At 41.6% G+C, this 26,291-nt stretch overlaps 1 protein-coding gene across 3 annotated transcripts in view; it reads left to right on the top strand.

The window, feature by feature from the left end:
- Positions 1–274: 274 nt before the first annotated feature.
- Positions 275–26,291, top strand: part of LOC125466462 (uncharacterized) — a 43,338-nt gene continuing 17,321 nt past the window's right edge. For all 3 annotated transcript variants that reach the window (XM_048561001.2, XM_048560993.2, XM_048561003.2), the window contains exons 1-9: positions 275–428; positions 585–674; positions 9,077–12,316; positions 14,720–14,972; positions 16,502–16,632; positions 16,801–16,960; positions 19,767–19,906; positions 21,181–21,315; positions 25,971–26,128. In XM_048561001.2, the coding sequence (XP_048416958.1) occupies positions 587–674; positions 9,077–12,316; positions 14,720–14,972; positions 16,502–16,632; positions 16,801–16,960; positions 19,767–19,906; positions 21,181–21,315; positions 25,971–26,128 (4,305 nt within the window). In that variant the 5' untranslated portion in view covers positions 275–428; positions 585–586. The remainder of the gene's footprint in view (positions 429–584; positions 675–9,076; positions 12,317–14,719; positions 14,973–16,501; positions 16,633–16,800; positions 16,961–19,766; positions 19,907–21,180; positions 21,316–25,970; positions 26,129–26,291) is intronic.

Here is a 26,291-nt window from a genome sequence, read left to right as displayed (position 1 = left end):
GTTGACAGGAAACTGCGATTGACAGGAAGTGTCCATAGTTTCTCAATCAGTTCTTTTTTTTTAAATAAGCAACTAAAATTCAGAAGAAAAGGAGTTTTTTTTTCAAGGGTAACTGCCCTAATGTTGGCGACAGGGATAGTTTAATCTGTTCTCTCTCCTCACTCCCCTGGGTCATATTTGAATCAGCGCAGCGAATGAATGTCAGTGGAAGTTGCGAGCTGTTTCCTGCTCTCAGAATTCATCTCATACACCCCCACAGTCCGTTCCGGGTTCATCCCAGGGTGATGATCCTGAGGGAACAGCGGATTCTTCAAACTGCCCCTTCCTTCCTGAACTGGAGCACCACTGTGTCTGAGCACAATCAGTCAGAGCTGTGCACTGAGCGATCGTTTCTTCCGAGAGCTACCTTTGAGAGAGGAGTTGTTCAGGTCAGTGCTGCTTCAGGATTCTATGTTTGCTCCTTGACATTCCTGAAATAAAATGCATTGGCACACGACACGGACAAAACGAATTACTTTTGATGTAGCCACGTTCTACACACTTGTACCCACCCGGTCGTTATTGAAATTGTTTTTCTTCACCAGAAATGTTCTTTAATCCGGCCGTCCTGGTGCTGCTGCTGGTCATTTGCTGTGCTTCCTCGCTGGGACCGAACTGTGCTTTCTACCTGAAGAGTAAGTAGTTTGACCTCACGTCCGCAGTTTTCTGGATAAGCGAGATTTTCTCAGATGGAAATGACTTCTTTTGCAAGCTACATTTCCCCTCCAGCGTGCATGAGAGCATTGTTACCAAAAATGGCAAATCACAAACGTTAATTAATTTAAATTAGAAAGACTGCAATTCCGAAAATTAAGACTAAAAGTTCTTAATTTATAAATAGATCTTAAACGACATCATAAAATCTGACATTTGTTCTAGAAATTCCTTTGATTTATGGATAATAAGTGAGGGATCGTGTTTTTAATGACAAAATAAGCTGCTGTGAAACGGAAAAGAATTATAGCCTGTGATATTCAGGGTCATTTCGGCCTAGCTCTTCGTAAAAGTACAATACATAAATACGTCAAATAAAAAAAATACCTGCAATGATACTTTTTTAGAAAAAACCTGAGATTTCTGAGTGCCATTACTTTCTGACTGAATTCTAGATTCTAAGTACTGTAGCTCCAACTGTTTACCGCTAACACCACAATCACAGCCTAGAATTGAGACAACCTTTAATCATTATCAATAGCTTGCGTTTTCTTATTCCTTTAATGTAGAAAGAATAGTCAAGTCGCAAGCTAGTTCACAGAAACATAAGACATTGCTGGAAAAGAGCTAAGATTTACAATGTCTTTTCAAAACAGAAACTGTGTTTTCACAATGCTGTAATTCTGTCCAGGGGTTCAGTCATTTTGAGTAGTGAACTGCTGTTGGAACAGGTGACATCACCTGAATACCTCTAAAGGATTCCTACTTTGTATTTAACTGACAGCCATCCAAGGAGACAGGTATATTGCTGTGTTTGCCTTGTTGTATAGTACTTTCTGTTTTTCTGTGACAGTAAGTTGCAACAAAATACTGAAGAGACCCTGACATGCAGGAGACCAAGTTACATGACATTTATCTTCACTGTAGTAGTGTACAGAAAATCTGAAACCAAACTGAGAATGTTGGAGGAACTCAACCCGTCTGGCAGCTTCTGTGGGGAGAGAAAGGTATACTGTCTCCACAGATGCTGTCAGACCTGACCTGCTAAATTTTACAGCATTCTCTGTGTTAACTTCAGTGTACTGCCAGGTTCATTCCTTAAGTTGAGTCTGGCTGCATGATTAATATAAAACTGTGGATGCTGGAGATCTGAACCAAAAACAGAAATTGCTGGTGAAATTCAGCACATCTGGCAGCATCTGCGGGAAGAAACAGAGTTAATGTTTTGAGTCCGGTGACTCTTCATCAGAATAGTTCTAACTTGGACTGGACTCAAAATGTTAAACCTATACACTCTAGCTTTGGATTCTCTTAGCCTGGGGAAAAGACCTTGGTTATTCACTTTATCTATGCCTCTCATGATTTCATAAACGTCCGTAAGGTCACCCCTCAGCCACCTATAGTCCGGGCAAAAATGTCCCAGCCTATCCAGCCTTTCCTAATAACTTAAGCCCTCCAGGCTTTGTAACATTTCTGTAAATCTTTTTTGCACCCTTTTCAGTTAAATAGCATCTTTTCTATAGTGAGGTGACCAGAATTGTACGCAGTTTTCTAAATGTGGCTTTACCAATGTCTTGTACAGCCATAACATGATATCCCAACTCCTGTAGGCCTGTATAAAAGGCCTCTTTAACCTGTCTGTCTCCTCTCCACCTATCTTCTCCTCTATCCATCTTCTGCCCACCTCCCCCTCTCTCCCTATTTGTTTCAGAACCTCCCCCATTTCTGAAGAAGAGTCTAGGCCCGAAATATCAGCCTTCCTGCTCCTCTGATGCTGCTTGGCCTGCTGTGTTCATCCAGCTTCACACCTTGTCATCCTGTACACAATGCTCTGACCAATGACAGCAAGTATTCCAAATGCCTTCTTCACCATCCTTTCTACCAGTGATTTCACTTTTGAGGAACTATGTACTTGCACTCCTAGGTCTGCTTGTCCAACAGTATTTCCCGTATACCAGTAACTGTGTCAGTCCTGCCCTGCTCAGAAACAAAGTTGCTGGCAAAACACAGCAAGTCTGGCAGCACCTGTGAAGAAAAAATCAGAGTTAACGTTTCAGGTCCAGTGACCCTTCCTCAGAACTTAAGTCCTGCCCTGGTTTGTCACAGGCCTCTAGCCTGAACAATAACCCCCTTCCACCACCCTTCGCCTCTGACAGTCATGCCAATTTTATATTCAATTGGCTAGCTCTCCCTGGGTTACATGTGAATGAACCTTACGTATCAGCCTACCATGCAGAACCTTTTCGGAGGCCTTGCTAAAGTCCACGTAGACAAAGTCTATCGCTCTGCCTTCATTTATCTTCTTGGTCACCTCTTCTGTAACTCAATCAACATTGTGAGACATGATTTTCCATTCACAAAGATCCTGTCTGTCAGAATCCCCTTCAACAGCTTATCCACTACTGACGTCAGAAATTCAGGGAGCTAGGATGGAAGCTGAGAGCTAGGACGAACAGAGTTGTTGTCTCTGGTTTGTTGCCTGTGCCACGTGCTAGAGAGGCAAGGAATAGGGAGAGAGAGGAGTTGAACACGTGGCTACAGGGATGGTGCAGGAGGGTTGGTTTTGGATTCTTGGATAATTGGGGCTCTTTCTGGGGTAGGTGGGACTTCTACAAGCAAGATGGTCTTCACCTGAACCAGAGGGGTACCGATATCCTGGGGGGGAAATTTGCTAAGGCTATTCGGGTGGGTTTAAACTAATTCAGCAGGGGGATGGGAACCAAAATTGTAGTTTGAGTATAGAAAAGGTTGAGAGTAGGGCGGTCCGAAATAAAGTTTCAGGGACGCAAGATGGCACCGGCAAGCAAGAAGTTGGTTTGAAGTGTGTCTACTTCAATGCCAGGAGCATCCGGAATAAGGTGGGTGAACTTGCAGCATGGGTTAGTACCTGGGACTTCGATGTTGTGGCCATTTCGGAGACATGGATAGAGCAGGGACAGGAATGGTTGTTGCAGGTTCCGGGATTTAGATGTTTCAGTAAGAACAGAGAAGATGGTAAAAGGGGGGGACGTGTGGCATTGTTGGTCAAGGACAGTGTTACAGTTGCAGAAAGGATGTTTGAGGACTCGTCAACTGAGGTAGTATGGGCTGAGGTTAGAAACAGGAAAGGAGAGGTCACCCTGTTGGGAGTTTTCTACAGGCCTCTGAATAGTTCCAGAGATTTAGAGGAAAGGATAGCAAAGATGATTCTTGATAGGAGTGAGAGAGACAGGGTAGTTGTCTTGGGGGACTTCAACTTTCCAAATATTGACTGGGAACACTATAGTTCAAGTACTATAGATGGGTCAGTTTTTGTCCAGTGTGTGCAGGAGGGCTTCCTGACACAGTATGTAGATAGGCCAACAAGGGGCGAAGCCACATTAGATTTGGTACTGGGTAATGAGCCCGGCCAGGTGTTAGATTTGGAAATAGGTGAGCACTTTGGTGATAGTGATCATAATTCTGTTATGTTTATTTTAGTGATGGAAAGGGATAGGTGTATATCACTGGGCAAGAGTTATAGCTGGGGGAAAGGCAATTACGATGAGATTAGGCAAGATTTAGGGAGCATAGGATGGGGAAGGAAACTGCAGGGGATGGGCACATTAGAAATGTGGAGCTTATTCAAGGAAAAGCTCCTGTGTGTCCTAGATAAGTATGCACCTATCAGGCAGGGAGGAAGCTGTAGAGTGCGGAAGCCGTGGTTTACGAAGGAGGTAGAATCTCTGGTCAAGAGCAAAAAGAAGGCTGATGTTCGGATGAGATGTGAAGGCTCAGTTAGGGCGCTTGAGGGCTACGAGGTAGCCAGGAAAGACCTAAAGAGAGAGCTCAGAAGAGCCAGGAGGAGACATGAGAAGTTGTTGGTGGATAGGATCAGGATAAACACTAAGGCTTTCTATAGGTATTTAAGGAATAAAAGAATGACAAGAGTAAGATTAGGGCCAATCAAGGATAGTAGTGGTAAGTTGTGTGTGGAGTCAGAGGAGATAGGGGAAGCACTAAATGTATATTTTTCAACAGTATTCACTCTAGAAAACGACAATGTTGTTGAGGAGAATACTGAGATACAGGCCACTAGACTAGGTGGGATTGAGGTTCACAAGGAAGAGGTATTAGAAATCCTACAGAGGGTGAAGATAGATAAGTCCCCTGGGCCGGTTGGGATTTATCCTTGGATCCTCTGGGAAGCCAGGGAGGAGATTGCCGAGCCTTTGGCATTGATCTTTAACTCGTCATTGTCTACAGGACGACTGGAGGATAGCAAATGTGGTTCCCCTGTTCAAGAAGGGGAGTAGAGACAACCCTGGTAATTATAGACCAGTGAGCCTTACCTCAGTTGTTAGTAAAGTGTTGGAAAAGTTTATAAGGGATAGGATTTATAATAATCTAGAAAAGAATAAATTGATTAGGGATAGTCAGCACAGTTTTGTGAAGGGAAAATCGTGCCTCACAAACCTTATTGAGTTCTTTGAGAAGGTGACCAAACAGGTAGATGAGAGTAAACCGGTTGATGTGGTGTATATGGATTTCATCAAGGCGTTCGATAAGTTTCTCCACAGTAGGCTATTGTACAAAATGCGGAGGAATGAAATTGTGGGAGATCTAGCAGTTTGGATCGGAAGTTGGCTTGCTGAAAGAAGACAGAGGGTCGTAGTTCATGGGAAATGTTCATCCTGGAGAGCAGTTACTAGTGGTGTACCGCAAGGGTCGGTGTTGGGTCCACTGCTGTTTGTCATTTTTATAAATGACCTGGATGAGGGCGTGGAAGGAGGGTTAGTAAATTTGCAGACGACACTAAGGTTGGTAGAGTTGTGGATAGTGACGAAGGATGCTGTAGGTTGCAGAGAGGCATAGATAAGCTGCAGAGCTGGGCTGAGAGGTGGCAAATGGAGTTTAATGCAGACAAGTGTGAGGTGATGCACTTTGGCAGGAGTAATCGGAAGGCAAAGTACTGGGCTAATGGTAAGATTCTTGGCAGTGTAGATGAGCAGAGAGATCTCGGTGTCCATGTACACAGATCCTTGAAACTGCCACCCAGGTTGACAGGGCTGTTAAGAAGGCATACAGTGTTTTAGCTTTCATTAATAGAGGGATCGAGTTCCGGAACCAAGAGGTTACACTGCAGCTGTACAAAACTCTGGTGCGGCCGCACTTGGAGTATTGCGTACAGTTCTGGTCACCGCATTATAAGAAGGATGTGGAAGCTTTGGAAAGGGTGCAGAGGAGATTTACTAGGATGTGGCCTGGTATGGAGGGAAGGTCTTACGAGGAAAGGCTGAGGGACTTGAGGCTGTTTTCATTAGAGAGAAGAAGGTTGAGAGGTGACTTAATTGAAACATATAAAATAATCAGAGGGTTAGATAGCGTGGATAGGGAGAGCCTTTTTCCTAGGATGGTGACGGCGAGCACGAGGGGGCATAGCTTTAAATTGAGGGGTGAAAGATATAGGACAGATGTCAGAGGTGGTTTCTTTACTCAGAGAGTAGTAAGGGAATGGAACGCTTTGCCTGCAACGGTAGTAGATTCGCCAACTTTAGGTACATTTAAGTTGTCATTGGATAAGCATATGGACGTACATGGACTGGTGTACGTTAGTTGGGCTTGAGATCAGTATGACAGGTCGGCACAACATGGAGGGCCGAAGGGCCTGTACTGTGCTGTAATGTTCTATGTTCTATGTTTACCGGTCTGTAGTTCCTTGGCATTTCTTTGCCGCCTCTCTTAAATAATGGCACAACACTAGCCACTCTCCACTCTTCCAGCACCTCACCCATGGCTGTCTAAAATAGTTCTGCCAGGGGCCCCACAATTTCTTCCCTGGCTTCCCACAAAGTCCTGTGATACACTTGATCAGATCCTGTGGATTTATCTGCTTTTTTCTGTTTTAAAACCTCTAGCAGCTCCTCTTCTTTAATGTGGACGCTTTTCAAGGCTTCACTATTTATTTCCTCATGTTCCCTAGCTTCCAAGTCTTTCTCCATGGTGAATACTGATGCAAAAATATTTGTTTAGGATCTTACCCATCTCCTGTGCCCTGACTTCATCTACCTTACCCATCAGGCCTCTTGCATCCTGTGGCTCCACACATAGATGGCCTGATTGATCATTAAGGTGCCTTATTCTCTCCCTAGTTACTCTTTTTCACTTAATATACTTGTAGAATATTCTTTGGATTCTCCTTAACCTTATCTGCCAAAGATAACTCTTGTCTCCTTTTTGCCCTCCTGATTTCCCTTTTAAGTGTACTTCTACATCCCTTATATTCCTCAATGGATTCACTTGATCCCAGTTGTTTCTACCAGCCATTTGCCTCCTTTTTCTTGACCACAGCCTCAAAATCTCTAGTCATTGAGCATTCCCTACTCCTGCCACCTTGCCCCTCACACGAACAGGAACATGCTGTCCCTGAACTCTCATTATCTCACTTTTGGTAGCCTCCAACTTGCCAGCCACTCCTTTACCTGCAAACAGCCTCCCCAGTCAACTTTTGAAAGTTCCTGTTTACTAGCTTCAAAACTGACCTTGCCCCAGTTTAGATCTTTAACTTGTGGACCAGGCCTATCCTTTTCCATAACTATTTTTAAATTAATAGAATTATGGTCACTGGTCCTAAAGTGCTCCCCCACTATCACCTAAGTTACTTGCCCCCTGCCTTAGTTCCCAAATGGAGGTCAAACTTTGCCCCTTTCCTAGTAGGGCCATCCACATATTGACCAAGAAAGTTTTCTCGAACACGCTGAACAAATTCGTCCCACTCCAAGCCTTGAACACTACGGCACTTGCAGTCAATGTTTGGAAACTTAAAATCCCCTTCTATTACAACCCTATTATTCATACATCTATCTGCAATCTCACAGCATATTGCTTGTCAGTTTCCAGCGGACTGCTGGGGGCTGTGCGTGTGTGGTTGGGGTGGGCTATATTACTGTCCCATCAAAGTGATCACCCTTTTCTTATTGCTTAGTTCCATCCATTTAGCCTCACTGGATGATCCCCTAGGAATATCCCCTCTAAGTAGTGCCATGATGTTTTCCCTAATCAAAGACACCACTCATCCTCCTGTCTTGCCTTCCCTTCTATCTTTCCGATAACATCTATACCCTGCAACATTGAGCTGCCAGTCCTTTCCCTTCTTAAGCCATATTTCTGTAATAGCTATGATACCCCAATCCCATGTTCCCATCCCTGCCCTGAGTTCATTTGCCTTACCTATCAGACCACTTGCATTGAAATGGATGCAGTTTAATTTAATCAGTCTTCCTTCATTGTCTGTCTATTTAACTTGCTGTCTTTAACTTCTGTACCAACCTCAACCTTCTCTCTTTTCTTCCTGCTGCTTAGAGTCTCAACCCCGTGCCAGAACAGTTTAACAATCCCAAATGGCCTAAGCAAACCTCCCCACCAGGATATAGGACCCCCTCCAATTCAGGTGTAATCCTGTCACTCTTGGTCTGGTAACTTCTGTCCCAGAATTGATGCCAGCAATCTGAATCCCTGTCCCCTGCACCAACTCCTCAGCCACGCATTCATCTGCCCTATCTTCCTAGTCCTACTCTCATCTGCAAGTGAGCGTAGGAATAGGAGTTTAGGGCATGTAATCCGGAGTTTCCTACCCTTGAGGTCCTGCTTTTTAACCTCCTGCCTAACACCCTATTTTCACTATGCAGGACCTCATCCCTTTTTCTACCCATGTCATTGGTACCAACGTGTACAATGACCTCCAGCTGCTCATGCCCCCACTTTGAGAATTTACTGCAACCACTCCGAGACATCCGTGAGCCTGGCAACAATTCTATTTTCGAAAAGCAAAGGAATCCATAGGGAAATAAATGCTAAAAAATGTCACCATTGCCTGATATAAATTGAACATTCTATGATTAATGCTGCCATCTCACACTGCATCAAAAACATTCTAACTGCAACTCGTGACTTTTTACTCTGTGGTTTACTCGTGGAACAAAACCATTAACATGTCTTTTATATCAGTACAGCTGCTTAAAACAGGCAGGAATGAAGGGCTCTTGTGGCACAGTGGTGGTGTCCTTGCTTCTAGGCTGTGGAGACCTGTGTTCAAGTCCTACCTACTCTACAGGTGTGCAATAACATCTCTGAATAGGCTGACTGTAAACAAAAAAAGAAGCAGGAATCTTGATTTGTAAATGTGTGCCCACTCTTCAAACAATGTCTATTTAGTACACATCTTTTTAATTTTCTCTTGGTTCCTCCACAGCTAGCATTAAAAATCAGGAACATATGTTACAAGACAGCCAGGACTTTGACAAGAATTAACTGTATTACAGAGTCATGAGAAACTGGTGACAGTAAATACCTCCAGAGATGTGGCAAAGTAGAACATTTTTCTCAGCTCTAGCACTTGTAAAACTGTATATTTTCTTTTCTCTAGGGAGTCTAAGTGGTGTTTTTCATTATGATCAGAGGATTCGATATTCACTTACTTTCACTGCTGCTAAACTCGCTTGTGAGCAGCACTTTGGTGCTGTGATGGCAACAAGGGAGCAGCTTTACGCTGCCTACCTTGCTGGACTAGAAGAATGCAGAGCGGGTTGGATTTTGTCAGGAGAAGTTGTATATCCAAGGATACACAGAAACTGGAATTGTGGCCAAAATAGAGTCGGTATTATTTCATACGGAGTTAGGAAGAACCTTTCGGAAAAATGGGATGTGTATTGCTATAAACCTGGTGATGACTGTTCTGCTTATAATAAGTCACTGCATTCGGAAGATGATACTTCTGACAACAAATCAGTGGATCTGTTATTGGGATCAATAATGCCTTCTTCTTGGAATAATGTTTCCAAGAAACAAGAAATTGCTAAAGCAGAGCTGACCCAGATTCAAAATAAAACAAATCATTTCCCAAATGTGGTAATACCAAGCTCTTATAACAAACAGACTAAAGACCTACATGACTCAGAAACGTTACCATCAGCTAATGTCACTTTAGAGGAAACCTCAACAGCTTCATCAATCAATGGTTCAGAAAAGAACAACTTTAAGGAATTGATGAAACCCTTTTTAACTGAGAGCTTTATTAGAAGTTCAGACAGTAAATATTTGCCACAAGTGGAACAAAGAGATAAAATTATTTCAGCTTCTCAATTATGTGCAAATTGGTCAAAGTTTGAAGTAATGAACAACTCGACAAATGAGACCGAATACTATTCAGAAATGACAAACAGTTCAATCGGTACTTCCTCTAAAATAAACGTAGTGAGATTGCAACTTCAGAAGGTAACTGTCGATAAACCCAAAAACTCGAAAAGAGATGACGATTTGGGATATAACAACTTTAAAACCCCTCAAGTTTCACTTAGGCGTAAAAGTAGCCCTGATAGAAGAGGCGTTCTGTCCATGAATACATCCTATCAACATGAAATCACAACTATCAGGCACCAACCTCTTAAACAAACTCTCTTTAATAAAGTTACTGTGACAGAAACAGATCAAGAAAGTCTTGATATTTCAAATGAATTTCAAAACAATACTCAATCAGAATTAACAAATTTGTTGTTACTCACACATTATAACAAATCCTTATTTGAAGGTGAACAAGGTGGCTTGAGTGAACTGACATCCACAGAATTTTCTCAACAAGCATTAAAACATACTTCTTCAGTTTATGAAGATCAGCAAGAGTCTATGGAGATTAATAGGTCCACAGTGACTCCTGAATCTGCTAAATATGTGATTACAAGTGAAGCTCTGCAGCCAAACAATCATTTGGTGACAGAAAGGCAAAAGTTTTCATCTCAAGAATTACCAGTAACAACAGTCTCAGTAGAAGCTAATGACAAGTTAAGAAGGCCAGTGACAAATACATTTAATACTGAGACATTTCCACTTGTCACAAGTACTATAGCACCAGGACTACCCTTGGAAGAGGCTATTATTGACACAAATGATTCACATCGTCAATCCATCTCAACACACAATGGAAACTCATTGAATATATTAGGAGAGTCCTTTTCAGCATATTTGGAAGAGAAAAATGAACATATTGATGCAATTAACAGTACACATTCATTGGTGAATGTGAAGAAGGTTGTTATGAAAATGGGGAAGAATGATAAATCAAATTTACCCTTTCAATTTCAGGGAAATTTTAAAGAAGGGGAAGTAGATCTACTAGACACAGTTAATACAAAAGGGAAAAAAGTTTTGGAAAATGTTGTTAGGGGTAGTTCAGTCCACCAGCTGGCACCCACTATGCATCCGTCAGCTTCACAAAATATTGTGCCAAAATTGGACAGTACTGCATTGTCAGGGGTGAGCACTAATGATGATAATTTTCATCCTATCACACTTAAAGTAGAAGGCATTTCATATCCTACAGAAAAGACACAGAACCATCAAATTGACTTAACTGGAGATGAAACGACCTTTTCAAGAACAAAAAGTACTTATGAGACGATGATGAAACATCTGCAGATATATGGCATAGCTCTTCCACAAAATGTGGACAAAAAAATGCAGCTGGTTACATCTAGTCAGGACGTAACAGATTTTCCAGGGGCATCCAGTACAAGCACACATGTAGAGCCTATTACATTCAAAACACAAGACTTTTCACAAGCAGCAGTGTCCAGCATAGACCCACCAGAAAATGTCAATGTAAAATCAAACCTGTTTGTAAATAATGATAAAGAATCATTTAGATCCAGAGTGAATGATGGGATTAAGCTACGTACACCAGTTACACACAATTCAGGATCACGAGCAATAGTGAATGCAGAAAGAAATGTACATATAGATGAAACCAGCGAAATAAATATGTTCCAACCAACTGCTTACAGTACAGATCACACATCTGAACCGTTACTAACTGTAGATAGTTCGCTCCTGTTCAGAGTAAGTACATCCTTAGATCAACTTCAGCATTCCACAGACAGTGAAAGGATGGAATTCACCACATCCATTGGAGAAAGAACACTTCAACCAACCACATCCAGTGGAAATGCAAGAATAAGTCAGAAGAATCTGGCCTATGAGAAAGAAAGCCGAAACAAAGGTAGTCTTCTTCAGACAGTCATTCGCTCCCCAGGTGATGTACCACAATCCATCACTTCTAATGCAAAAGATAAAACTCCTGTAAGTGTAACAAACACCAAGCATTATTTACACATGACCAGAAAAGATGGCAAAGTTCACTCTGCCATTGACAAAGATACAAGTACGCTCCAAGTAGCTACAACTATCACTGATATCTTTGAGCCATCGCTTGGTCTTAGCGAAGAGAGTGTAGTGCAGAAAAATGCCTCTGAAAATGTTCAAGAAGCCATTGCACACACACTTACTGGAGTGTATGGAGATCAGGTTGTCAAAGGCACAGAAGGGGCACCATTACCAAAAGAAGAAACTGGTCGATACTATGCATCACATTTAACTGATGGAGAGACCCTTCCCTCATTCCGTAGAAAAAGTGTTGCCAGTATCACAGACATTGCCACTGATGTTTTGTCCTCAGCTACTTCATCTATAAGTCCTGTTACTATGCAAATGCCTACAGTGCATTCACCATTAAATCTTGAAGACTTGTCCATGTCAGCTTTTCCTGTCATTACCACAGAAATACCACCAAGGGGAGATAATGTACGTTCATCTACTTCTTCATTTTTAAATCCAGGTAAATGAAATTTTATTTCAAACTAAATAAATGTGCTGTATTATTATTTTTAATTGTAAAGCATCGATTTACAGTTAAATCAATCAGATTTCACAGCTATATAAATATTTATGATCTACAGCCCTTTCTGAAAGGTTACAAATTATTCAATGAATATGGGATTCTAATAAGCATCCCTATTCACTCTAAACTGCTGTCAGATATATTGTTTATTCCTCATGATCTTTTACATAGAATTGTTTTTATGAATATTATCAACATTATTGGATTCAATCATACATAAATATTATGCTGCCCTGGTAAAATACGTCATTTTTAAATGGCAAAATTTCAAAAAGAAAGTTTGGACAAACCTCAGCTCCTGTTATTTGACACGATATAAAAGCTGTCATTGTTAAATGATAACAAAGTGTGGAGCTGGATGAACACAGCAGGCCAAGCAGCATCTCAGGAGCACAAAAGCTGACGTTTCGGGCCTAGACCCTTCATCAGAGAGGAGGATGGGGAGAGGGAACTGGAATAAATAGGGAGAGAGGGGGAGGTGGACTGAAGATGGAGAGAAAAGAAGATAGGTGGAGAGGAGAGTATAGGTGAGGAGGTAGGGAGGGGATAGGTCAGTCCAGGGAAGATGGACAGGTCAAGGAGGCGGGATGAGGTGGTAGGTAGGAAATGGAGGTGCGGCTTCAGATGGAAGGAAGGGATGGGTGAGAGGAAGAACAGGTTAGGGAAGCAGAGACAGGCTGGGCTGGTTTTGGGATGCAATAGGGGGAGGGGATGAGCTGGGCTGGTTTTGTGATGCAGTGGGGGGAGGGGAAGAACTGGGCTGGTTTTGGGATGCAGTTGGGGAAGGGGAGATTTTGAAGCTTGTGAAGTCCACATTGATACCATATGGCTGCAGGGTTCCCAGGCGGAATATGAGTTGCTGTTCCTGCAACCTTCGGGTGGCATCATTGTGGCACTGCAGGAGGCCCATGATGGACATGTCGTCTGAGGAATGGGAGGGGGAGTTGAAATGGTTCGCGACTGGGAGGTGCAGTTATTTGTTGCGAACTGGGCAGAGGTGTTCTGCAAAGCGGTCCCCAAGCCTCCGCTTGGTTTCCCCAATGTCGAGGAAGCCACACCGGGTGCAATGGATACAATATACCACATTGGCAAATGTGCAGGTGAACATCTGCTTGATATGGAAGGTCATCTTGGGGCCTGGGCTAGGGGTGAGGGAGGAGGTGTGGGGGCAAGTGTAGCACTTCCTGCGGTTGCAGGGGAAGGTGCCGGGTGTGGTGGGGTTGGAGCGGAGTGTGGAGCGGACAAGGGAGTCACGGAGAGAGTGGGCTCTCCGGAAAGCAGACAAGGGTGGGGATGGAAAAATAGCTTGGGTGGTGGGGTCAGATTGCAGATGGCGGAAGTGCCGGAGGATGATATGTTGTATCCGGAGGTTGGTAGGGTGGTATGTGAGTACGAGGGGGATCCTCTGGGGGCGGTTGTGGCAGGGGCGGGGTGTGAGGGATGTGTTGTGGGAAATGCGGGAGACGCGGTCAAGGGCATTCTCGACCACTGTGGGGGGTAAGTTGCGGTCCTTGAAGAACGTGGACATCTGGGATGTGCAGGAGTGGAATGCCTCATCCTGGGAGCAGATGCGGCTGAGGCGGAGGAATAGGGGATGGAATTTTTGCAGGAGGGTGGGTGGGAGGAGGTGTATTCTAGGTAGCTGTGGGAGTCAGTGGGGTTGAAATGGACATCAGTTTCTAGCTGGTTACCTGAGATGGAGACTGAGAGGTCCACGAAGGTGAGGGATGTGTTGGAGATGGCCCAGGTAAACTTGAGGTTGAGTTCCATTATCTCAGGCCAAGAGATGCTGCTTGGCCTGCTGTGTTCATCCAGCTTCACACTTTGTTATCTTGGATTCTCCAGCATTTGCAGTTCCCATTATCTTTGATCACATTGTTAAATGATAATTAGTTTGGGGTGTCAATGGCCTAGTAGTATTATTTACTAGATGATCAATCCAAAAACTCAGCTTATGTTCTGGGGGCCTGGGTTTAAATCCTGCTATGGCAGAAAGTGAAATTTAAATTCATTGAAGAATCTGAATTTCAGGGTCTAAAGATGACTATGAATCCATTGCTGATTGTTGGGAGAAACCCGTCTGGTTCACTAATGTCCTTTAGGGGAGGAAATGTGTCAGCCTTACCTGGTCTGGCCTACATGTGACTCCAGACTCACAAGAATGTGGTTGATTCTTAGCTGCCCCCTGGACACTTAGAGATAGACAATAAATGCTGGCCTAACCAGAGATGCTGATATGTCATGAGTGAATAAAACAAACTTCTGGTGTGTCATTTGGAATGTTTTGGACTAATGTTAAATAGTTCATAATGTAAAGTATGATTGAATTCACCCTGTCAGCAAGCCTCAAATCTCCTGGCGCATATGCGTCATGTGGTGGTGTGATGAGACAGACTGAAGGAAGATTTCAGACACCACACTATCCACAATCCTACCCAAGTGACATGGACTGCACCTGGGAGATCGAAGCTCCTCTTGGATATCTCATCCGTTTGGATTTCACTTCTTTATTCATCGAAGAACACAGAACGTGCAAATATGATTATGTGGTTGTTTACGATGGCAAAGGACCCAACAAAGTGGAAATGGGCAGGTAAGAACTGAAAATTTTGAATGCTGAACTAAGAGAACTGTAAGGCAGACCAGGACTGTTCTTTAAAAAAGTCAAGTAGGAAGATAAATAATGTCCGTAAAATGGAACACTGATTTTTGGAGTCACGTGTTGCATAATTGCAATATGTGCCAGGATTAACGGTTATTCAAATCTGTGCCACAATTACCTCTCATGCTGCAGCCCAATGGTTTTGTTGTTTCTTCGGCATTTCAAAGGCTGCGAACTTTAAATGACCACATGCCACAAGATATGAAATTAAATATAATAATCCAGAAATTTATGGACTGGCACTAGAAAATGATCACAATAAGGCTGCAAGTTGGAGGAATCAAAGATTAGAAAAATAAAAATAAAGTTCTTGGTAGTGCACAAGGATATATACTTCAGTACAAGGAAAATAGAAAATAAAACAGACAAGCTCAAGGGTCAGATAGAAACATGGCAGTATGATATCATAGCTATTACAGATGAAAGACAAGATTAAAAAGGGACAACAAATGGCTGCCTGGTTACAGAGTTTTCACATTAGTTCGTGAAGGGTGAAAGAAAGGAGAGGGTAGCAATTTTGTTTGAAGAAATAATTACAGCTGTGAGGTGGGATGATATGTTAGGAGGATCGTCACATGAGGCTGTATGAATTGAGCTAAGGAACAAAAGGGCTGTTTGGTGTGTAGTGTAGACTCCACACAGTCAGAATGATAGAAGAACAAATAAATAAGCAAATCTGTGAAAATGCCAAAACTCGAAGGCAGTAATAGGGAACTATAATTGTGCAATATTAACCGGGGTAGTTTTAGTATCAACTGAATGGAGAAACAGAATTCTTGAAGTGAGTTCAGGAGAACATTTTTGGCTGGTATGTAGTAAGTCCAATAAGTGGGAGACATTTTTTTTTCAGAAATGAAGCTGGTGAAGCAGTTGCAGTGCTGGTGATGTGGTCTATATGGATCTTAGCAAAGAAATGATGGGTAGAATGGCCTCTTTCTCTGCTGTAATTGTTTTACACTTCTAAAAATCTGAGAGGGAGCTATGTGTAAGGATTTGGGGAAGGGTGGGGAATGCCATTTGTTAAAAGCTCCTTACAAGAGCCAGCATGAATAAAGTGGGTTGAATGGCCTTGTTCTATGCAGTGACAATTCTCTGATTCTATAAAAGATGCTCAATTGCTGTAAGAACACAACTGACTCACTAATATCTTTCAAGGAGTCATCTGCTGGTTTGATCTACATACAACTCTAATCCTGTGTTACGTGCTTGTTACTCAGGGGCTTCAGGGCAATTAAGGATGGGTAATAAATATTATATCATCAGTGATTTTCACCTCACCAGAACTGTTTTTTTTTAAAACAACACAAGGTTGCCACCAGTAATTTTGACATTGGAGGATGAATATTAAAATTTGAAGTTTACAATATGTGACATAACTTCTTTTAAGTACTGTTGTTTAATTATGAGAAAAGTATTAGCTGCTAAAGTTCTGCTTTTCTTGTTCAAACTAATTGAATCAGGTTCTGTGGATCTGAATTGCCACCACAGCTCCAGGGCTCTTCCAACATAATGAGCATCACAATGAGATCTGACTCATCGATGGAACTAGAGGGATTTTCAGCCCAGTTTAGCACTTTTCAAGTTCCAGAAGGTAGTTGGCATTTTAGTGGACTTTTTTGTTTGTTGGTTTCTCAAAGTACAGATGATATAATTTTGAATCCATTTTGTTTTTTGAAGAGTTAGGAGCTGCCAACTAACTCAGCTGGGCCTGAAGCCACTGACATGCTCATTTCTTTCTCTCTGTCTCTCATACCCCTAGGTTACATCCATCTGGATGGAAGAAACAATAAATATGATGGAATAATAAAAATTATGTCAAATGGGCACTGGGGAGGAATATGTGCCAAACACTGGACCAATAAAGATGCCATGGTGGTGTGCCGTCAGCTAGGCTTCAGTGGACCAGCTTTAGCAACAAGGTCAATAAGAAGCTGAGCGTCAAGTGATGTGCATTATCAATCTGTTTGTTGTTTGCATTTACAGGAATAATACTTCCGACCAGGTAGTTGATTTTTTGTGAAGTACTAGCTCATAGTTAGTTACTTTACACACAGATGTTTGCCTCCAACACAAAAGAGCCGACACAGCCCATTTCTCCCACTCTCAGAGCTCTTATCTCAGAAATATGCGTCTAACATTGGATATATTCAATTCTAATTCAAAATTGACTGGAATCTAAATTCACCATCATTGTGCCTGCTTTCCAGATATGAAAGTTACACTAATATAGCCTAACTAGAAGCATAGAAACTGGATGCAGGAGTAGGCCATTAGGCCGTTGAGTCAGCTCTGTCATTCAATATGATCATGGGTGATTATCCAACACAGTACCTTGCTCCTGACTTTCCTCATACTCTTTGATCCCTTTAGCCCTGAGAACTAGATCTAACTCATTTTTCAAAACATTCAATGTTTTGCCCTCACCCACTTTCTGTGGCACAGAATACCACAGACTCACCACTCTCTGGGTAAAGAAATTTCTCCTGGTCTCAGTTCTAAATGGAATTCTCTGTATCCTCGTATTGTGACCCCTGATTCTGGATTCCCTACTGTTTGGGAGCATGATTCCTGCATTTACATTTCTGCAGCAGCCCGTACCTAATCTGAGCAGGTGGACAGGCCAATGCATCTTTTAAGTAGACTTGTCAGCTGCCTAAGTAAACACAAACTAGAAATGTTTAAGTGAGGCTCCTGCCTCCATTTGGTCCGAAATCAGTATTTTTGTAAATCATTTTGCCTCCTTGCTTCTGATTCACATTTATCAATGGTTTTAGATGCTGGCTAAAATTTGGCCCCGAAGTGAGCTGCCTATCCATCTTGCCTGAATTATGATGATAAAACTGAGGAGGAATTTATGGTGTGACCTGTTTGCCCTGCCTTCCCCATTAGAGTGAATATACATTGAGTGTAATTAAACATCTCATCTTTGAAGATAGCCTATTGCTTAGTTCAATGTTTCACGTCACTTTTCATTCTAGTTTATTCTGCTCAGTTCTGTTCTTGCCCCATTGAAATAAACACTCTGCCAAGTGATTTTTCTTTTTCTTGGTTGACTAATGTCATTCTCTACCATCATCCTGAACCTTGTAATACAATAAAAACCAGTTTCTCAATACTTCCCCACTGATAATTGATCTCCTCGGTCTTCCTCATTTGCAAAGGACCAGGCTCAATAGTGCAACATTTCTTATTGGACTGGGCACATACTGCTTTAGGAAATTTTCTCAAACATAATTCAGGAACACTTGCCTCTCACTACCCCTCACACCACCAACATCCGAGACGTCTTGCATAATTAAAGGCTCCATTAGAGCTACACTTCAAAGTTGGTATCTCTCTGTAATTTCCCTGCTGACTTGTTCATCAAATCCTCTCCATTCATTGGTGTTCATAGATTACACTAAGGAAGATAATGCATTTTTATATGTTCCATAGCTCTAGCTAAATTGATTCTGTCCTAGACTGTGACATTCTCTTTCTCCAGCATTGTAATGCTCTCCTTAAGTAACTTATATTAATTTATATTATTTTATTACACTTCGTCTGACTTTCCCATATATCTGGTGTGTTTCAGGTAAATCCTAGTGTAGCTACTTGTTTAAGAATAAAAGTCAGAAATGTAGCAGCAGTGCAGTGACCAGATGTAATAGCAGTGCAATGATTTGTTGGATTCATCAGCTATTTAGCAAAGGTCTTGTTCAAATTGTTATTAGATAAAGCAGCCCACTTGATTGGCACCACATCCACCAACATCCACTGACTCCAACACCAGCAGCATCAACGTGTACTATCTGCAAGATGCATTACAGAACTTTACCAAAGATTCTTATTTAGTACCTACCAAACCCACAATTATTTCTATAGAGAAGGACAAGGGCACCAGATACATGGGAACGCCACCACCGGCAAGTTTCCCTCCATGCCACGCACTATCCTGACTTGGAAATAGGTCTCCTTTCCTTCACTGTCACTTCACAGGTGCCAGATCAAAATCCTGGAATTCCCTCTCTAACTGCATTGTGGGTCTACATGGCATGCAGTGATCCAAGAAGGCAGCTCATCACCACCTTCTCAAGGGCAACCAGGGATAGGAAATAAATACTGGCCAGTCAGCATCACCCATGTCCCACAAGTGAATAAAAAGGTACCTGTAACCTGTGTGTTAAATGCTTGTGGTTTGCATATAAGGGTGCCCAAATTCCTCTCTATATCATGTTGCTTTAAGAAGTATTTTATTTTCATATTTTTCTTGTATGATATATATCATATTCTATTATATAGCCAATATTCAAGTTATTACATATTTATATACTCATTTAATTTTTCTAGCTACTTTTGCAGACCCTTTGCATCTTCCTTTTACAAACCTATCTTTGTATTATCAGCAAACACGGATATATTACCCCCATCTCTGAAATTGAAATGGGCCTGACTTCTCATGTGATTCTATAAGTCATCTCGCCACGCCCCATTTCACTCAGACGCCCAAAAAATTCCACCCATAAATGCATTTGTGAATAACTGAGGCCCAGACACTGATGCTTACTCTACTTGACTAGTCTCTGCCTGAGGACTTGAAAACGATACATTTATTCTACTCCTTGTTTTCTGTCTGTAATCTAATCCTCCGATCCATACCGACTTATTACCTATCATTACATGAGCTTTATTTGTGATGGACAGTTTATGGTACTGAAAATTAATAGTGCCATCTCCCTTTCTCAGGGTTGATGAGAGTCGGCAAAATACTTCACAAACCGTTCCTTATATTAATTGCAAAGGAGATGAAATGGAACTGCAGGACTGTAACATCAAAAGGATTGGTAAATGTACGAGCAATGAAGTTGCGGCAGTCACCTGCCAGGGTGAGTCATTCTGTCCAGTTGCCATATCACGCTGCCAACTTCTGAGATTTGATACTCACATTTTACTATTGTGCTAGAAGATGGGCTTTTATAAAAACAGGGTTAAAAAAAACATAAAGATGGTGTGTGTTGTTCCTCGATATAAAAATAGAATGTGCAAATATGTTTAGATTAATCATTCAGGGCAGTCAGTTTAGTTCCATTGGCTGAATAGCTGGTTTACACCACGGAGTGATACCAACGGTGTGGATTCAATTCCTGCACTGGCTGAGGTTATCATGAAGGGTTCTCCTTCTCAAACTCTCCCTCACCTGAGGCGTGGTGATCCTCAGGTTAAGCCACTACCAGTTCTCTCTCTCTCTGTCTCTCTGTCGCTCTCTCTAACGAGAGAGTAGCCCTACAGTCTGGTAAGATTGTGATAACTTGACTGCATGGCACAGACATTGAATTTTTAAAAGTGAAATGGACACGCATTTTCCATGCTGTGGTCTTATTCAATGAGTACATCAGTACACAAATGTATACTGCCTTTATTAGGCTTCCTCCCAGTAGTCTGTCCCTGTTTAACATAAAAATGAAAGTCAGTCGGGAAGATTGAACTTGCCGTGAGCTAAGATTTACGCAGGATGAACAAGCTAGGCTTATGGTGCTGGTTCTGCAACAAATAAAAAAGCTTAAACAAATGCAGAACACTGAAGAAACTCAGCAGGACTGGCAGCATCTGTGGAAAGAGAAACAGTGCTGACCTGAGATATACTTCTTTCCTTGGTAACAAGGTGTAGAGCTGGATGAACTCAGCAGGCCAAACAGCATCTTAGGAACAGGAAAACTGATGTTTTGGGTCTGGAAGAGTCTAGGCCCGAAATGTCAGCTTTCCTGGTCCTAAGAGGCTGCTTGGCCTGCTGTATTTATCCAGCTCTACACCTTGTTATCTTGGACTCTCCAGCATCTGCAGTTCCCATTATCTCTGATACTTCTTTCTTTGCTGCCGAATTTCTTGTGGTACATGTTAGTAACAACATTTAGGGGCTGTGCACTTAATATCTCGCAAAGAATTTCTCATTAGAAAAAGATGGTGTGTGTGTTAAAGGGAACTTAAGGTTGAGTTGCGAGATTGATAAGGGATATTGAACTTGAGAAACTACTTAATGTAGAAATTTCAAACCATGAGAATGAGTAACTGAGAATGATTACTAAATGAGAATGTTAGATTATGTTTTTAGAAAAAAAAGCAGTCAATATATTCCTCACATTTTACTTTGAATTTGCCTCAGTAATGGAATCCTGTGCAGCCTTAAAAAATGCAGGCATTCTGAAGTCTGGGGTCTTCACCATAGATCCCGATGGTGTGGATGGTGGAGTAGATCCTTTTCCAGTTGAATGTGACATGGCCTCTGACCCAGCAACAGGTTAGTGATCCCAGTAACCAGCTTTTTAAATAAATATCAAACATTGGCAATAAGGTTGTGGATCATGCTTCAACATAAGTATCTGGTTTACTCTATTTCACATATTATTTCACAAGTATTGTGTGGTGTTGAAATGATAATTAAGAAATTCTAAGGCAAAATTTTTCTTAATATCAAATTATATGTTGGTAGAGTTAATTTTATGATTTTATTTCAAAACAAAACAGCCACTGTCAGAAATTGGCAATTTTCCTTTGTAATGTCTGGAAGTAGATACAAAGAAAAGATTATGTGCTTTTTTTTTGAAGTAGATCAGCAAGGTTCCCAGTATTGGAATAATATTCATCTCTCAAATAATAGCAAAACAGACAACCAGGTTTCAACTAATTTCTGTTTGTGAGACAATGCTATGCTGCTGCATTTTCCTATGTAATAACCATGATTCTAGGTTTTTATTGTGTTATTATTGTCAGCATTGTCTTTCATGATGAACTGATCTCATAAATACCAGTTCGGGAGAAAACAGGAGGCGTTTCATCACCTGACTTTTGAAAAGGCAAAAAGTGTCTTCCTCAACTATTTAGTTCATTCAGTTAAATTTAAAATTTGATTTATTTTTGGATTTCCTGTGATAACTTGATTCATGTGCAAATTTAAGAATGATCCTGGAGATGTCTGTAAGAAGGGAAAACAGGCGATGATTATGCAGTGGAACAAATGCCACACCAAGAGTCAGAGATGTTTCAAGCCATTACAAGCAAGCAAGAAGATCAAACTCCTATTTCTCTATCTCTTCCACATATGCTTGAATTCTCTCAAAATCACACTCACTCTCTAAGTCATTCAACTTCTCTTTCCAACATCAGATATAACAAGTAAGATTTATTTATACATTATTCTAAAAGCTCAATTCTAACACTGGCTTCAAAGCATTCCCAGTCTTGTGGGGGTCTGTATCACTCCCGTTCTCACCATTGTCTTCTGGAAATCACATCCCATCAGCTCCTTGTAGACAAACATACTAATAGAAAAGGTATACACTATACAAACAGAAATCAGCTCAATCTTATGAGCTACAGCTAGTTAATCTTCAGCAACTCCATTCCTACCTAGCCTCACACTGAGCTGTCGGTCATGACGTACATATTGTTACCTCTTTAAATTTTATCTCTTCAATTTTTGTTTCTTTATTTTCAGACTTTCAGATTCGGTTTAAATGTTTGCAATTCCTAAAGTTCTGACGAGGTCCTAATGATTAGTCAGACCTATGGATGGTACAAAATAAACAGTACACATTCTCCAGTGTCTGCTGTCTGTCAGAACCCTCCCCTACTTGGATAACTCACTGTGGAGCTGGAGGAAGAGGCTTCGCAAATTGGGAAGGCCTGAATGTAGTCCACTGGGGATGACTGGTCTAGACCGAAACGTCAACTTTCCTAATCCTCTGATGCTGCTTGGCCTGCTGTGTTCATTCAGCTCCACACCTTGTTATCTCTGGAGCTGGAGGAACACAGCAGGCCAGGTAGCATCAGAGGAGCAGGGAAGTTGACGTTTTGGGTTGGGACCTTTTTTCAGAAATGGGTCTGAAGAAGCGCCCCGACCCAAAATGCCAACTTTCCTGCTTCTCTGATGCTGCCTGGACTGCTGTGTTCTTCCAGCTCCACACTGTGTTGTCTCTGACTCTAGCTTTGGCAGTTCTTACTATCTCCTCCCTTACTTGGAGCTGTTAAAGAAGTCTACTGGCTACACAAAGTTATTGTGAGACACATCCACACCCAGTGATAGGGAAAAGTTCAAAGGTCATTATAACCAGCAAGCATCTACATGCTAAAAACTCCTAACTTTCTCATTGCCAAAGTCTCTCTGCCTCTCTCATTTAAAGTCTCTTGAAGTGACACTTTCTTTCTAAGTCCCTTAGCTTCTCTCTCCTAGAGTAAGCACAATGAGCAAGGTTTATTTACACTTCGTTTTCAAAGAACAAATATGGCAATGGTTTCAAAACATTATTAGTCTTATCCAGTATGAAACACACATGGCCTTGCCATTTTTAAAATTATTTGGAATACTTTCAGTTGTTATTTCAGATTTTTAAAACCTGTAATATTTTGCCTTCATATTGGAGTGTACAAGCTGGGTCTAAGTGGTTGCCAGGTTTTGAGGAGATTTTAGGGGGCACAAGGGGATCAGTTCAGCTGTCACTCCTTGCCATCTAAAAAACACATTCTGTCACATTGTCACACACAAACAGCTCGCCAGAAAAAAACTGCAGAAGTGAAAACCCCCCACCGGCAAAAGAAAAATCCCTGAGTTTATGACCTCCGGTAATTTCAATTCTAACAACTCTGTTATATGCTAACATTGCACATCAAATAGATTTCTAAAATCTGCTGTGTTTTGTTTGCAAGTTTGGTAGCAGATAAAATCTATATAGTTTATTCATTGAATTATAAAGTGCAGAAGAGGCCCTTTGACCCATAAGATCTGTATCACCTAAAATGTACTATTACCTACACTCGTCCCAGTTACCTGCACTAGGCCCATTGCCACTTCAAATGCTCCTCCAGGTACATTTTAAACATTATGATGTTGCCGCCTCAACTACCCTCCCAGACGTTTCAGAACCCAACACCCTCTGGGTGAAAAATATTTTCCTCAAATCCCCTCTAACCCTCCTACCTATCACTGTCTTGTTGTTGACACATTGACTCAAGGGAACTGCTACTTTCAGTTCACCCTATTTGTGCCTCTCATGATTTTATAGACCTTTATTGGGTTTCCCTCTCAACTTTCTCTTCTCTGAAGAAAACAACCTGAGCTTATCCACTCTTTCTCCAAAATTAAAATGCTCCATCCAACTAACATCCTGTTGAATCTCCTCTGCACCCCATCCAGTGCATGCACATCCTTCCTTTGGTGACCAGAACTGCACACAGTACTCCAGCTGTGGCCTAACCAAAGATTTTGTACAGTTCCAACATGATCTCCCTGCCCTTAAAGACTACGTCATGACTGATAAAGGCAAGCGTCCCATATGCCTTCTTGACTACCCTATTCACCAGCCCCGCCAGCTTCAGGGATTTGTGAACACGCTGAGTTTCCTAGTGTCCTGCCATTCATTGAGCACTCCCCCGTCTTGTTCCATCTTCCAAAATGCATCAACTCACATTTAGCAGGGATAAATTCCATTTGCCTCTGATTTGCCCTTCAGACCAATCTGTTTATATCCTCCTGTATCCTAACACCTTCCTCTTCATTGTCAAGCACCCAGCCAATCTTTGTGTCATCCATTAATTCACATATCATCACTCCCATGCTCTCATCTATTTAATTTTATAAATATCACAAACAATAAAAGACCCAGCACTGACCCTGTGGTTCGCCACTGTACTCTGGGCTCTAGTCACACAAATGGCCTTCTATCACCACCTGCAGTCCCCTGTCACTGAGCCAATTTTGGACTAATCTTATCAAGTTATCCTGGATCCTAAGTGATTTTGTCTTCTTTATTCGTCTCCAATTTGGCACCTTGTCGAAGTTTTTGCTGGAATCCATATAAACTATATCAAGGCTATGGCCTGGTGGTATTATTGCTGGACTGTTAATCCAGAGACAACACAGATAATGCTCTGTAGACCTGAGTTTGAATCCCACTAAGGCAGATGGTAAAATTTGAATTCAATTTAAAAAGAAACTGATTTTAAATCTAATGCTGACCATGAATCCGTGGCTGTATGCCAAAAAAATCCATGTGATTTCCTAATGTCCTTTAGGGAAACTGGCCTGGTCTGACTTACATGTTGCTCCAGACCCACAACAATGTGGTTGACTCTTAACTGCCCGCTGGGCAATTAGGGATGGGCAATAAACATTGCCTAGCCAATGGCACCCTCTTTCCATGAATGAATAAAGGCAAAAAACTGCACTGCCCTCATCTCCTCAAAAAAAGTTCCACTGGACTTGTTAGGCATGACCTCCTACTGTCAAAGCGATGCTGACTATCCCTGATTAAACCTTGCCCCTCTAAATGGAGATTAATTTTCTCCTTCACTGTTGTCTTCCATAATTTCCCTACCATCGATGTTAGAATCTCTACCACCCTTGTAAATCAGCTCACCTCCAGAGCTCCGGCTCCTCTCCTGTGGTCAGAGATGATGTAAAAATTTGGGTCAGGACCACTGTAATTTCCTCCCTCGTCTCCCACAACAGCATGCCACAAGCAATTACGTGCCACAAACTGATTTTGTTTCAATCAGTACTTTGCTTGAAATTTTTCAAATTATGTACAGTTACATTTGAAGAAAAATGATGATTCACGTTTCTGGTTCTGCCATTCCCAGCTAATAACAAAGGGAGGTGATTTACAACCTGGGCATTTGCTGGGAGGTGTACCTATGGGAAGCAGGATGTTTCTTTTCAAAAGTTACACTTCAGTAAGAATTTCTGTATGAAAGGACTGAAATGACTGGGAATCTGATGGAACTATTCAGGCAAAGATAATTATTGTATCAGATGTTTGTGTGAAAATGAATGCATCTTCTTTTTCTTTAACAATTAATTCAGTAATGAAAATAAATTTGTACTCCTCTCAGTTGAAAACCTTTCATGTTTAATTGGACAGTCTGTTTAGTGGAAATTACAATCTCTGTTTTTTTAAGGCATTACTGTGATAGGCCATGATTCAGAGGACCGAATTCGCGTATCGCCCTGTGAAGATGCTGGGTGCTATTCTCGAACTATTCATTACAAACAGGCATCCCTGGATCAACTTAAGGCTTTAACAGAGTCCGCAAAGTACTGTAAGCAATATGTTAGTGTAAGTAACTCATGCATTACGATAATCAGCTTCTTAGACATAGACATTGCAAAAAAATGAACATGTGCTGGCTCCCTGTTTTGTTTAAGAATTTTAGTTGTTTTGCAAAATGAAAAAGAAAAGAAACAAAATTATATTTAGAAAGGAATTACTGACTTGAAAC

The sequence above is a fragment of the Stegostoma tigrinum genome, chromosome 2 (assembly GCF_030684315.1).
Source record: "Stegostoma tigrinum isolate sSteTig4 chromosome 2, sSteTig4.hap1, whole genome shotgun sequence".
Classification (NCBI taxonomy): domain Eukaryota; kingdom Metazoa; phylum Chordata; class Chondrichthyes; order Orectolobiformes; family Stegostomatidae; genus Stegostoma; species Stegostoma tigrinum.
The sequence above is the reverse complement of the archived record's forward strand: the minus strand, read 5'-3'. Positions and strand labels throughout refer to the sequence as shown.